Below are 15,388 nucleotides of genomic sequence, written 5' to 3'. Positions count from 1 at the left end.
CTCAACGTTAAGGCTCATTCATGACAATTTATGCAGAAACTCAAATGTTTCGGTCAAAGTAAGGAAAACGGGTTAAACTCACTGTCAACCGAAGTCTCAGCACCAAGGTAGCATGGATTTATGGGCGTGGAAAGAGTGCAAACTTATGGGACTGCAAGTTGAGAAGTCTAAGAACGGTACAGTACAGGCACATCAAAATCTCCAAAAGTCTCTAGTAACACCAGAAAAGTCGCTAGATTTGTCACTAATTGCTTTTTTTTTTTTTTTTTTTTTATGTGTCGCTAGAGGGGTCGGAATACTCGCTAAATATAGCAACAAAGTTGCTAAGTTGGCAACACTACATCCTGGTCCTGGGGTAAAATGCCAAATAGCAGTACATGGAAAGCTAATGTGCTATGTAGGGTGTATAATTCCTTGTTTTACACACCAAGTAGTGCCCTTGATCACGGGTTAAAGAGGGATTTGGGATTCAGCCTTGTGTTAGAAGCTAGGTAGCTTTGTAGCATATGTTATCCGTAAACAGAAGAACATGTACTGTAGGGTTCAGAGGCAATGCGGAATGACGTATAAGCTATTACAAAGGAGAGAAAGTGTCGAAAATCTCAACACCTTCCTACCTTAAATAATAATTAAGAAGCTTCAAATACTGTAATAATTTGGAACCTACAGGGGTTGGACAATGAACCTGAAACGCCTGGTTTTAGACCACAGATCATTCATTACTATTGTGTAGGACCTCCTTTTGCAGCCAATACAGCATCAGGTTGTCTTGGGAATGACAGATACAAGTCTTGCTCAGTGTCCAGAGGGATTTTGAGGCATTCTTAATGTGGCCAGGTCACTAAGTGATGCTACGTGGAGGAAAGCGTTTCCTGACTCGCTCCTCCAAAACACCCCAAAGTGGCTCATTTGTGACTGGGCATGCAACAGTCTGGGTGGTACGCTTTTTTGGGGCTTTTCCACATCGTAACTTTCCCGGATGTTGGAAAGACAGTGAAGGTAGACTCATCAGAGAACAATACATGTCGCGGTCACCATTGAAACCGATGTTTGGCATTGGCATGAGTGATCAAGGGTTTTGGCAGCCCAGCCATGTACATTGACCCTGTGGAGCTCCGGAGCTTTTGTTGGAAACAGGAGAGTTGAGGTGCACATTTAATTCTGCAGTGAGTTGGGCAGCCGTGCTTTTATGTTTTTTGGATACAATCCGGGTTAGCACTCGGACATCCCTTTCAGACAGCTTCCTCTTGTGTCCACAGTTACTCCTGTTGGATGTGGTTCGTCCTTCTTGTTGGTGTGCTGACATTACCCTGGATACCATGGCTCTTGATACATCACAAAGACTCGCTGTCTTGTTTGCCAAGATGCGCCAGCGAGACGCGCACCAACAATTTGTCCTCTTTTGAACACTGATATGTCACCCATAATGTTGTGTGCATTGCAATATTTCAAGCAAAACTGTGCTATTACTAACTAAACTAATTAAACCTTTCCACTCTGCTTTTCCTGGTGGAATGTGCAATCAATGAAGATTGGCCACCAGGCTGTTCAAATTTAGCCATGAAACCTCCAACACTAAATTGGCCGGTGTTTCAGTTTCATTGTTCAACCCCTGTAGATAATTCTAACTAGTAAAATACCTTATATTTCTTACAGGTAGGCATGCTTAATAAAAGGCAGGACATGTGCAGAATATATAGTATGTTTACACTGAGGTCATTTTGATCTTTATTAAAAGACAACGTAATACACAGCTAAAGGTTTCCAAGTACCAGGTACGTCATTCTCTTATATACTGTAAGATGTGACTGGTCCAATTTTTTTTAAATATTCAGATTTACTTGTATTATAAACATGCAGTTTCAAACATTAACATTTAACAAATGTTAAATTAACAACTTAACTAAACTTAACAACCGAAAGCCTAAGCCACCTGAGGCACCACTCTCACAACTTACAGTATATTGAATGTATTCTTTCCAACAATAGTTCCCCCTGAATGTAGCTCAAGTGCACAACTTTCATCTGGAAGCATTTTACAATGGAACTTGCTGTTTAGTACACTGGGTGATGTTTCCTCAGTCATCTTATTATCTGCACTAACCATGCATTTATCACATACAGCTGTATGCTGTAATGCGCTGCAATTAGCGTCCTTGGTCAGATGGTTACTTTAAAAAAAAAAATAGTAACACATGAAAATTTCTAAATGAATCACATGTGGCACAGTGATTGTTCGGTTCCCAGGTGATGCTGTAACCTCTCGCACCCGGAGGTCTAGAGAGAGCTGATTGGCCGAGCTCTCTCAGAGGGGAGGGATAAGAGGTACCTCGTGCTCCCACATTAATTATATTAATCATGGCTCTACAGCCAATCAGGGGCTACTGTGAGCTCACGCAAGTGGAAGGAGCGGTCGGCTGGCTGGTTCGGAGGAAACACGTGATAGTCTTCGGCCCTCCCGACTAAGTGGTAGTAGTAGCCTTGATGTGGAAGCCCTCTGGTGACGGGGAGGAATTGGACACGACTAAATTAGGGAGAAAATCCGGAAAAAAATAAAAACATAATAATAATAATTTAAAAACAAACAAACCTGTTGACAGCCCTAGTTTTTTTTTAGCAAGACTGAACCTGACTGCATGAGTATTAGCTTGCTGTCTACAAGACAATTCCACTATATATATAAATTATAAATCTTACGTCAAAAATAGTTGCAGCTACAAAATATTCAGTGCTGGTTGGTGCTTTGTCTGCCTTTATAAGCTTTTATGATGGGAATGGAGCTCTTGAGGGATTGATATGTAAACCCTAACAGTCCATACCAAATTTTTTTTTTTTTTTTTTTTTTTTTTAGCAAATCCTAACATCCACATCCATACACTTACTTTTCTTTACTTCACTTGTAATAAAAACACATATTTATATATTATGCTTTATATAAAGCTTTTGCAGGCACAACCCCATAAATAACCTTTTAAGAGTTTTTCTTTTTAAGAGTCATTGTATTTTAAATCTACTGAAACATAAGACAATCTAAATTCGCATGATATAAGCAGACCTGCAGTCTTAAGAGCTAGAAACAGATCTGCAAGTCGATAAATCCATAAATGAATTTCAGATCAAATGCAGGTGTAGAGAAAGCGAGAGAGCAGGGGGTTTTGGACTGTATCCTGGGTGCTGAGCATATAATCTACAGGATCAGCTCCATCAGCAGATTCTGGTCCAGGGGGAAAAGCTGCAGCCAGGGAGCGCATTACCACTCAGATTTGAACCTACTGAAAGGATGAAGAACAGAGCAATTGACCTATAGGTGACTAAAGACTAAGAATAGGGTATACATGAAATTATTGAGATAAGAAGAGTCTAGCGTTGATGTAGTGTAGTGTATTTCTTTAGTGGGGGATATTTATTAAGGGTCCAAGTTCTTTGGATGAAGAAATCAGCAGTGGTTTCACAACAACAAAAACACAAGATTTCTGATTTATTATTGTGCAAACTTGGTGCTCCCGAAAGCACTTTACATTTCTGCATGCTGGACATGTAGTGAGTAAAGCAAGAGAGAGAAAACAACTGCAATCCAAATGTGGAATGACCTTGTGTTTTCTGTATAATGTAAGCACAGGGTGCTGCGTTTACATTTAGGACGTGCTCCTGTTTCCGCTGCTCTGCCTAACAACTGCTGAATCCTCATACAATATTCAAATATAGTACAAGGAGGTGGGATGATGTTTAGCTGTAAAATATGGGGGAAAAAAATTAATTCTTCAAAGTGAAAGCAGATCCACCGACACATCTTTAGTTTATGGAAAAAGAAAAGTTTACTTTCAGAATTATTTTCTGCAGAATTTGAGGTAAAAAGTCCTCTGAGTGATAGCCACACGTGCTCAACCATCCAGTTTAAAATGGTGTGGTTTTTGGTGAGGTAAGTCCTAAAACAGAGTGCATTTGAGCATTTATTTTAGCCAATATTTAATAATGTGATAACACAAACCTGAATATTACTGATTATATTTCTTTGGGTCTTTAGTCAACCCCACGAGGTGGGGTGCCAATCCATCTCAGGACACACACACAAACATTTACATTACATTTACATTTAGGCATTTGGCAGACGCTCTTATCCAGAGCGACTTACATTTTTTTTACCTCATTACACATCTGAGCAGTTGAGGGTTAAGGGCCGCGCTCAAGGGCCCAACAGTAGTAACTTAGTGGATGTGGGGTTTGAACCTGTGATCTTCTGAACCGTAGTCCAATGCCTTAACCACTGAGCTACCCCTGCACCCCTGCACAAACACACACATTACAAAAAATTTTGGAACCCCAACTAACCTAATCTGCAGGTCTTTAGACTGTCGGAGGAAACTGGATTACCCTAAGGAAACCCAACAAAGCATGGAGAAAACATGCAAACTTTATCTTTAAAACATTTACTGTACATCATAAGATTATAATAATACTGTGCTCGCAGATCGCATTCATGCCAAATACTTGTTCCACAAAAATATCTCCTCACTTGTATGACCAGTTTTAATTGTTAGAAAGTAATAAGTACAACACATCTGGAAATGAAAATGGAAATACTTTATTTCACCATTAGACAAGAGCAAGCGGGATAATCTTTTAAAATTGTGAAATAAAACAAAAGGGAACAAACATACAAAAAAAAAGTGTTATGGAATCACAAAATATAGACAACCTTTATAATGTGAGGGAAGAGAAATACAATAACATTTACATACTATCTAAGATCCCTAATTCTTTTTTTACTGGTTTCATAAACAGTTCTAAATGAAAAGATATGATTTTTAACATCCATTGTGGTCATGCCTGTGTATACAGTATTCTGTACAGAGCTGTGAGCTTTCACCCCAGTGTGAAAAAAAAGAAAAAGATTACTTTCTGTAGCAGATATGACCAGCGACATTCTCTGTCATTAGTTTGGTATAATACATAGTTTGCATTTTGGTATAAAGATGTCGATTTGGGACAGGGTGATAACAGTGGGTTACGTTTAAATGGAGAACAACTGTACAAACGCCTTTAGGAAGATAGACTGCAGCTAAAGGCACAAAGGATCCACTGAGCAACAGATGTGTCCGTTCTGCAGGAAAAAGAAAGTAGAGCGATAATTAAGGTTGCACAGTGAGAAAAACAAAAACATAAATTATGTTTATACATGACTAAGTAATAATTTGCTCTCGGTGTGAGTGCATGTGTGATGTAAGGACCTTGCAATGGCAAAGTGTGCACTCTGTGCCATGTTTGACCCAGGAGGAGCCGCTGAAGCGCGTGATACCGTGTTCATCCTCGCAGGTTTTGGTGATGTCATTGCGAACACTCTGAGCCAGGCATGGGTCGGTGACGCAGCGTGGGCAGCATTCGCCCTCGGGTACCATAGTGAAGTCGCAATGTGCCGGAGGGCACAACAGCGGCCAGCAGTCCACCTCTCCCTGCTGCAAACAACACATCGCTCTCATTAGATCGCTTTTATTAAACTAATTGCTGTAAGGATATCAATTTTTATGTTTGGGTCTTTACTTCTATATATAATATATATTTTACTTCACATTTTTTTAATACATCTTCAGTTTACAAAACATTCTCCAGTAGTTCTGGATTTTGGTTTTCTTTCCATAATGGCCCCGGTTGCCTTCACTATAAATTTTGTAATACCCTCAGCTACAGTTTGTTTACTCATATAACAGCAGAAAGAGAAGAAGAGAATTTTGCACCTCTGTCAAAACTTGGAAGGACTGAAAGTGCTCATTTCTGTGAAGCCCCTGGAGCACACTGCAACAAATAACTGAGCCCAAAGTAGACCATAATAAACAATAGTTACTGCCTCTGTAATGAGAAATGACCCTGCCTGGCCTGTACTGAGAGACTGTTTTCCACAAAAGAAACACTACCGCTGCATATTAGCGTACAATCTATCTGGTAATTAGGGTGTGGATCTACTTTAATAGATCACATGGAATCACCTACAGGCTTGATGGTGCTACCTATATTTACAATGCAGTGCTTTGTGAGAAAGCGAATGGCTCTCTGGAGCAAATGCTCCCCTCTTCATTTCTCATAAATCACATGAAAGCAGCAGCACAGAAAGCTGCACTGCCTGCACCCCTGCTGCTCTCAGTAAGTCCCTAAAATACAGGTCATATATTTCACCCGACCTTTGGGTAAGCAGTGGCATAGTTCTGCCTGACCTATTTCAGATAAACCTTTCATTTTACCAGGTTTAATGCTAACCCCACTGTGTGTGTGTGTGTGTGTGTGTGTGTGTGTGTGTGTGTGTGTGTGTGTGTGTGTGTGTGTGTGTGTGAGAGAGAGAGAGATGTGTTTGAATGCATGTATCTAAGCATGTGAGAAGAAAATAACTGTGCTTAGCTTGTTATTTGTTCATGCACTCAGTCATTTTTATTAATGGAATGTTGTAGAGCAGGCGGGCTGCAGTACAGATTTTGGACCCGGCAATTTATTTTAGCAGACCTGCACTGAGCCCTTCTGTACAACCCATCAACATGGGGCAAAAATAGCTAAGTGACTCAAATGATTTGACTTATGAACCACTGTGGCTACTGTATCAAATTCTTGTTGTGACCAATAACAAAACATTTTTTAAGGCAGTTTATCAAGAAAGGGAAAAGTTTGAACAGACTTTATCATTTGTACATTCATTTTCCATACCACTTATCCTTTATAGGGGCAGGGTCAGCCTGGAAAGGGAGACAATTCATCGCAGGCCACGATCACACACTCAATCATAGATTACAGACAATTTGGAAACACCAATCAGCCTACAAACGCAAGTCTATCGTCTGTGGGAGGAAACCAGAACAACCCCCCCAAGGACGGGGCAAAACATTCAAACTTCACACATAAGCGAGATACGTATGACCCCATCCAACCCCCATATACAGTATTAACAGGTTTTGCTATTTCATTTGCCCTGTCAGGTCTGAAGGCTTTATTCTCTTCTTCGACTTGTTTGTCAAAAATAGAAGTACCAGTGTCAAACTAAATAATTTAATATGGTCTTGTCAATAGGACAACACATTATTGATTAAGAATTGAAAAAAATCACCACTGTTACTCTTCATCATAGTTATCTAGACTTTTGTAAGCAATAAATCAAATGAAGCTAAACTCTTATATGTTGTAGTGCCCCACTTCACTCTGAAATACCCACATTTCTGATGTTAGAAAAGTGAAGTAACAAAACAAGGTTTAGGCGCAACCTAAACTAAAGGTCATTTTAGTATTCAGTATTCTTAGTAAATTCAAATGGGGTCGATTATTTTGATAACATTAAGCGTTTAGATCTAGAAATGTGCTTTAAAAAAGAAAGCTTGAAATTAGTTTAATTCAACGGCCTTTAGGTTTGATTACAGTGTGCAATTTGGTGTCTAATTCATGTCTGAAAATGATTTCTCGTGCTCCCAGAAGCACTCTTTCACAATTTGAGTCGTGGAATATGTCTGGAAATGCCATCAGGAAAGAAAAACACTATTGATGTGATAACCTGGGCATTTATAACATTCTGATGGTCAGCTTGCATCATTTTATTTGCCACATACAGTAAAATTGCTCAGTCTAGACCTGACCAACTGAAGCAACCCCAGATCATAACACTTTAACAGTGGCCACTATGTATGATGAGTGCATCGTTGCATCTGCCTCCCTTCTTACCCTGACACGCCCATCACTCTGGAAAAGGGTGGATCTAAAGTTCCCTAAGTTCCCAAATTCCAATCTTTATAATCCCTAGCAAAGTGTTTTTTCTTTGATTTGTCTCACTAACAAGTCGTTTTCTTATTCACTAACAGCTGTTAATCTCAATTCTATAAGTTCTCGTCCTGCTTTGCATGTGTAAATGTTCTTTCTCTTAACATTAAACACAGCTGTGATTATCTAATGGAATCTTTTTATGACGCAGCTTTAAGTGTTTAAGTGATCTCCGTTTTGTTTTGTTTGTTTGTTTTTACCATATTTCTTGCGCAAATTTGATGGTTAAACACTATACTTCCAGTATCTTATGTCTTGTTTATTCTTATGTCTATGTCTATTTTAAATCTATTTTGTTTTCTTTGCTTTATACAGGCCAAGAATTTGACCCCTTCGGAATTTTTTTTTGCCAGTCAATGTTATGTTGTTATATATGATATTATTTTGTGGTATCAGTATGAAATAGTAGATAACTTTGACTAGGTTTCATTTTTACTGCAATGCTCAAGTCTTTCATCCTCAAGTCTTACTTTTCTTCTAAGTCTAAGTCCCTCTCCCTTCACTCTCACCCTTCATCATCCTTCTCTCCTTCCTCCTTTGATCCCTGCAACATTTCTTCTCATCTCCTCCTTTCATCCTTGACTTATCTCCTTCCATTACTTAAAGTCGGCTGTCCTGCCATTGAAAAGGCAATTAAATATCCTGCTTTCTCTTTAGAAAGTTTACCCTCCTGCCAGAATGCAACCGCATATCCTGCAGGAGTAGCCAAGAAGGCAGAAGAAGCATTTTAAGTATTAAGAACTAGTTTTGGCACACATCTGTGTTCATATGCTAATGTGAAGCCAGAGGAGAGCTGAGAGAGTCAGGGATGCTGTGTTTCACTGTGTGTTTGATCTGTATAGAGCCTAATAGGAGCAGACACACCTCAACCCAGACAACAGTGAAGGGAGTTTGTAGGAAAAGGTGCTACCCAAGAGGAACCCATAATAATTTTTTTTGGGCCTCCTGAGACGCAGAAACTCATCCTCATGAATGGCATGTAGTGCATTTGCATTCGATGAACATATGGATGGGGTGGATGAATAGCTAAGATATGGAGGAAAGGAGGACAGTGTCTTGTCAGAAAAAGTTTAGTGAAATGTATTGCTCTTTCTTTGCTCTGCAGGAGGGCTGAGAGCCGGGGGAAAGGAAAAAAGCAAGAGAGTGGTAGAAAGAAGGACGAATGAAGGGAATTCTGATTAATGCATTTGTTGCTCCATAGAGATCGTCACCGTGTATGATTTAGGATGTAATGTATGTAGTTTCTTAGGATAAGATCCATAACAAAATCCTCAGCTGACTATTTTCCAAAGCAATCATTACTGTTTTTACAACACAGTTACATCAGCTATATCAAACTAATCAAATAGGATATCACACTACAGCTCATCACTACTGGCAGGCTTTCTGCTGTTTAAACATCTGGCGAGACAAAAGAATGTAATGTCTGCTTATAAGTTTCTCACAGCACACACTATAAGAGTTTGCCATTTAGGGGCAGGTCAGTAAAAGGTAGGAGATTGTAGGTGAGCTTCTTACTGTATAAATGAGAATAAAGGATGAAGTTAGTACCTTAAGTCTGTCATTACATTCTTGAACCTTGTGTATCACTTGCTGGAAAAATACAATATTACAGAACTAACCAGAATAAGTTTCTTTTTTCATTTAGTGCACTTCTGAAGCAAATGATTTAGCTTTTCCCTTCAAAAAGAACAGATAAAATTCTTTTGGCTATGATGCAACACTTTAGCCTTTTTTAAGGCCTAAGTACAGTAAAGCTCATTTCTGAACACCAGAAACATGGCAGAAAAATACTGTATTTCTATACATCTATGGATACAGTATATTAAACATCTGTACTTCAATGTATATTTACTCTAATGTAACTTGCAATGTTTCGAACAAACGATTAATAGCATTATAGATGACATTAATAGAGCTCTTGCATATAACATCAAACCTGATGTAAAACACAACAACTGCCATTTTGTCTGGCAATCTGTCTGTGCTTTTATAATGTCAGACAGTTATTTAGTATGGAAATGCCACAACATATAGGGTCAAACTTGGAGGACAGTTCTATTAGTTTCCCATTGACAAAAGGAAAAGAGATTAGTGGTTGTCAGCCATCCAGTGGGTGACAGGGCTAATCCTGGTCAAAGATGAGTCCCTGCTGGTGATTACTGTTGCTTGTGAGGTAACCAATGTCATCCCAGATAGCGTTATCAGTCAATTTAACACAATAAATAGCCAATATAAAATCATGTGCAAAACTTAGTACCCCCTCTTTTAATTCTGTGTGTTTTTACTTAAAATAATTGTAGTGGGATTCAGTATTAGGCATACACAACTTCAGATGAATATCATATAACTTTTTTATTTTTTTACCATGCCATTATTTATTTAACAAAAATAAAAAACATATAAAACATGTGGGCAATACTAAGTGTTAGCAGCAATAACTTAAAATAATAGATTTTATCAGTCTCTAACATAACTGTGGAGGATGTTTGGTTCATTTTTCTTCAAAACATTGTTTTGGTTTATAGAGGTTTCTGGGCATTCTCTTATGCACAGGAAGTCATGCGTTCTGTTCCCTCCCCTCCCTGCTCTCTAATGTAAAAACAAGCCCAAATCCACACCCTCCACCTCTGTGCTTGACAGTGGTTATGAGGTGTTTCTGCTGTGTGGTTTTCACTGTCTGAGGTTGTATTGGCCTATTACTAAGACCCGCTACAATTAAATGATTTTGTTATGTTTTTACACAAAAACACACATAATTAAAAGAGGGGGTACTCTCTTTTACACATAACCGTACATCATGTACTTGTGTTACATTTGTTACTGTAGAGTACACCGCCTGTAAATTGGGTCAGGGCTGGTATTTAGTTAGCACTTGCTATATTTTTTATGTTTAAGTGCTGTTTCCTTAAAACGTAAATTATATAAATGTATTGCAGTCTGTTTTTTTTTAATGCACTGGTTTTACCGTACATGCTAAATGACTAAATATACCAGTGTGACCACATACGTGGCAACCTCAGTAACTCACAGTTGAAGTGACAGATGAACAGCAAGGTAGAAGAAACTAACATGTTGAATAACAGAATGTAAAATATGCTAATATTATACTTAAACAATGTTTTATTGTATGAAATAATAGTTGAACATGAAATTCCTGATGATATACAGTATCTGTAAATATCATATGCAGACCTGCCAGTACGGTGGCCTCAAAGGTTTTGTAAAGAACAACTGGAGCCTGATAAAATTGGTAATGTCTAACGACTTAAGTTTCTCAACATACACCATTATCTGGTCTCTTATCATGTGTTCAATAAAATCCTTGGGGGTAAATTTAGCCAGCGATTCATCATTAATTGGCTTGATGCTATTATCTTTGGCAGGCAAACAAAATGGTGAATGTTTTACTGTAATTCTGCATCACATAACTACATGAGCACTATAACTTTAGATTTATTTGTTAGCCCAATTTAATGAATAAAAATAATACATATTTCCAGCTTATATTCCAAAGACAATGCTGATCCCATCTCGCACCACTGGAATTGTACATGAAAAGATTTTAACTTCTAATGCAGAGTTATAACATATTTGTGAAGGTCCAGATTTATAAATTCTTTCTTTAGAAAAGCAGTCATCACGGCTAGCTAGCCAGGAGCTAAGAGATCAGATAGGCTGTGCTCTCTCAGGAAGAAGGGGTGGCGTACTCTGCGTCCTCCCACATCAATCATAGCGACACTAACCAATAATGGGCGTCTGTGCGCTCACACAAGCGTAGGGGGCGGATAGCGCTTTTCTCCAATTGAGTTATGCTGCTCTCTAAAGATACGTGAGCAGCAGCTTGAAAGGATGCCATTGGTAACTCCACGCAGGGCTGCAGATTTTAGCCTACACTCTCCCTGGCTGGTAGCTCTCGCTGATGAATGAAACAGGACAAAAAAAAAGAAAAGCAGTTTCTTGTCGGAATGAATGGTGACAAGACTTACCTTTTAATCCTTAATCATTAGTAATTAGTTTATGATTATAATTAGAACAATTAATTTAAAGTGAATCTGTTTTTCTTTTTTGCACTAGTGCTTCACTTTTGACTAATGCCATGGACTCTGAACAGATGACACATCTATTCTGAACACAATAAACACATATCTTCCTGCCCAGTCATACTTAATCATTCTGCTGTCCTGGTCAGCTTTTTATCAGGCCATGTTCTCACTTCAGTAATTAGACAAGAGGGAATAAATCTATCAAAGTCTGGAAAAACTCTTTTATTTCTCATTGAGCTGCCCTCAAATGAATCCATGTGATTGGCCTGGAACAGAGGATCTGCTGCAAAAGCTGTAATGGCTCGTGGTTAAAAAGAGAAGAAGAAAAAAAAGTTGCTGAACTAAAGCCATTCTTTTTTTTCTAAACATTGATCGGTTCTGCTGCAGTAATTTTTGAGTGCCCGGCTTGATCCTCTGAAATACTGCATCCACCTTGGGGCCGTGGTCCGCCCCTGGTCTAATATCTCTTATCAGACACGCGTAAAGCTGCCACCTGTTATAAGACCTGTATGTATTTTATCTTGATCTTTATCTAGATCTATATCGTGTGTGTGTGTGTCTCTCTCTCTCTCTCACCAGACACTGGCACTGCTGGCAGTTTTCTGTCCAGGTGTCTCCACTGCTGTAGGTGATCAAGCCATTCTGGTGCAAACACTGAGAGCTGAGGCGTGGGTCACACTCCGGACAGCAGAACAGATCCACAGTTGGATTCTCACAATCACACACCATACGCCTACACATCACCTGCCCCATCTGAGGATAAACAGACAGCAATCATTTTCATTAGCAGGTACAGTACATGCGTGCATTTATAACTGTAATAGTATTATCCATATCATATTACTGTTAACGTTAGTGATGTCAGAAAATTCAAAGCACGTCTACTGTAATAGCATCTTTGGCTTGACCAAGATGCAAATGACTGAGAAACTTCACAGACAGCTGTTATAATACAAGCCGAGCCACCCAGCTCTGATCCCCAGTAGCCACATTTGCAAGCCTTTGCTTTGATCATGACCAGTTTTAAGAACATATCAGATAACCTTGATCATGCGACAACCTGCGGATCTCAGAAATGAGAAACTTTCCACTTCACAAATACAATTATATGTTTGTGCTTCTGTTCAGTCAAGCACAGAAGACCTAATTTTGACTGACAGTTTCCCCATTTTCAAATCAATTAAAATGAGTCATCTAATTAAAACTGATTTTCTTGCTCTGTCCTTCACCATGAAGTGACTAATAGGAAGGCTGATTATTTAATATCTAGAAAGTCATCTTCTTCTGTGCCACCATCAGACACAAGAAAAACATTTCAATTAAGGAGGTAATTACTGAACGTGACCAGAGAAACGAATGGAGGTCAGCCGGTTTAATGAAAATACTATTCTTAAAAGCCTTCGAGGTGTCGGTCAAATTAGCAGCAATTAACTGCCATCATTACCTAGTGATTAAGAGAAAAGAAATTTGACAGGTACAGAATGCTACTGTACATACTGAACTGATATGCATGTATTTCTATTAATTTATTTATTTTTTTGTATCTCTTGATGTTATATAAGTAAGAATGCACTTGTTTCTATAGTAATAATTTAAACATGGCACTCAACATACATAGATTTTATAAGAAATATAAAAACATGCATATGGTGTACAGACGGTACATTAACATAGTGGTTAGCACTGTGGCCTTGCACCTTCAGGGTCTGTGTGCGTGGACCTGCATGTTCTCCCCGGGCTTGGTGGGTTCCTTCCAGGTTTCCTCCCACAGTTCAAAGACATGCAGGTTAGGTTAACTGATTTAACTAATAGTCGTAAGTGTGTAAGTGCTTGTGCCCTGTAGCCTACTGGCACCCCAGCCAGGGTGTACCCCAACTAGAGCCCTGAGTCTCATTGCATAGGCTCCAGCCCTACCAAGACACTGAACACTTTCCAGTGTACAAGTGTAGTAGAGAGTGATATGGTGAATAATGAAAGTCTGTTGAGAAGGCTGCTGTTTATAGATGCTATAAAGTAAGTGACAACACAGGATAACTTGTTTCACAGATTTAACTATAAATAAGTTCAAAATGTGTTTTGAAATGAATAGAAAAATTGAGATAACAGAAAATACAGTGGTAAAAGTAGAATCTAACACGTCACAATGTACTGTTATTTGGAAATGAATTAACTTTAAGCTTGCCACATCTCATACACACACACACACACACACACATCATGAGATTATATCGCTGTGTGTGTTGTGCTTTACTGTGGATATGTTCCGCACTGGAAGTTCATCTATCTGATCAGTGATGTTTAAGTCTGTCCTATCCAGAGCTTCTTACTCACTTGGCATGAGCAGACAGAGCACCTGTCGTTGTCCAGGACCCAGATCTGCCCGTTGTGTTTCACTTTGCTGTCATAGATGCAGTCACCAGTGCAGTTGTGTCCATGGGGACACCTGCAGTCATATCCACCATCCAGATTAAAGCAGACAGTGTCATTGGCACAGGTATTTCTCCCTGTCTTACACTCATCTATATCTATAAAAAGAAAGAAAGACAGAGATACAGTCATGTGAAATAGGGATTGGATTTTTATTGGGTATGAGATTCCTCACATAATGATGGACTTGTTATTTTTAACAGCTAAGAATGTGTAATTTGGTCCGTCTTCTATAATTACTCTCCTAAAAAGTTCCATACAGTATATTTTGTGCTCATCATTTGAGCTTACTGATGAACATGTAAAGTGTTTGAGAGTTTAGATTACCTTCACATGACTCTCCGTTGACAGCAAACATGCCGTTGTCATGGTATCCGTCACGGCACTCGCAGTGGTACCATCCAGGTAAGTTCACGCAGGTAGCACGGCAGTCACACTTCACAAAGCCCTCAGTGCACTCATTAATATCTGCAGGAAAAGCAGGTAATATTTTAACAATTTTACTAAGTAATATCTAGTGTTGGGGGACGTTACTTTTTTAAAGTAACTAATGACATAAAAAAATTACTGTCATTAAAAAGTAATCAGCATTACCTTCTGATAAAAGTAACTAGAATACTTTTCCATTGCAGAAAATTAAAACTTCTTTGTGATTCCTGCATTCCATGCATGTTGTTTTAGTCAAGACCTTTATAATTATTCTACATTCAGTCTGGCCTATAATCTGTTAACACCTAACAGCAGGAATAACAGGGGGGGGACTTTCACACAAACACACTGACGGAATCTTTGCTGTCTGGCTCACGGATTACATAAATTGTCTAAATAACGGATTACATTTTTGAAAATATAACTAAACAACTGAGGACTTAAATGACGAACCTAATGCATTAGATTCCTCGTTACATCTCTCATTACATTACTTGTTACAGACTCTAAACACTTGTACTGTAATATCCTGTTTGCCAGGTTTTCTTTTTTTTGGAGATCGTTCTTATTCAACTTATATTAACAATTATTCCAAAGGATCCTAATCACTCTCTCATCTTCTATACCGCTTTATCCTGTATTCAGGACTGCGGAGGCCTGGAGCCTATCCCAGGAGGCTTAGGTGGGTACACCCTGGACCG

At 38.8% G+C, this 15,388-nt stretch overlaps 1 protein-coding gene across 1 annotated transcript in view; it reads right to left on the bottom strand.

Annotated features, from left to right (window-relative positions):
* Positions 1–4,460: 4,460 nt before the first annotated feature.
* nell2a (neural EGFL like 2a) overlaps positions 4,461–15,388 on the bottom strand; it is a 76,651-nt gene continuing 65,723 nt past the window's right edge. Inside the window, exons 17-21 of the mRNA XM_053491085.1 lie at positions 14,586–14,726; positions 14,163–14,356; positions 12,408–12,584; positions 5,229–5,453; positions 4,461–5,101 (exon numbers count right to left, since the gene is read on the bottom strand). Of these exons, the coding sequence (XP_053347060.1) occupies positions 5,060–5,101; positions 5,229–5,453; positions 12,408–12,584; positions 14,163–14,356; positions 14,586–14,726 (779 nt within the window). The 3' untranslated portion in view covers positions 4,461–5,059. The remainder of the gene's footprint in view (positions 5,102–5,228; positions 5,454–12,407; positions 12,585–14,162; positions 14,357–14,585; positions 14,727–15,388) is intronic.

Source organism: Clarias gariepinus, chromosome 2 (genome assembly GCF_024256425.1).
Source record: "Clarias gariepinus isolate MV-2021 ecotype Netherlands chromosome 2, CGAR_prim_01v2, whole genome shotgun sequence".
Lineage (NCBI taxonomy): Eukaryota > Metazoa > Chordata > Actinopteri > Siluriformes > Clariidae > Clarias > Clarias gariepinus.
Note: the sequence above shows the minus strand (reverse complement) of the source record. Positions and strands in the feature narration are given on the sequence as shown.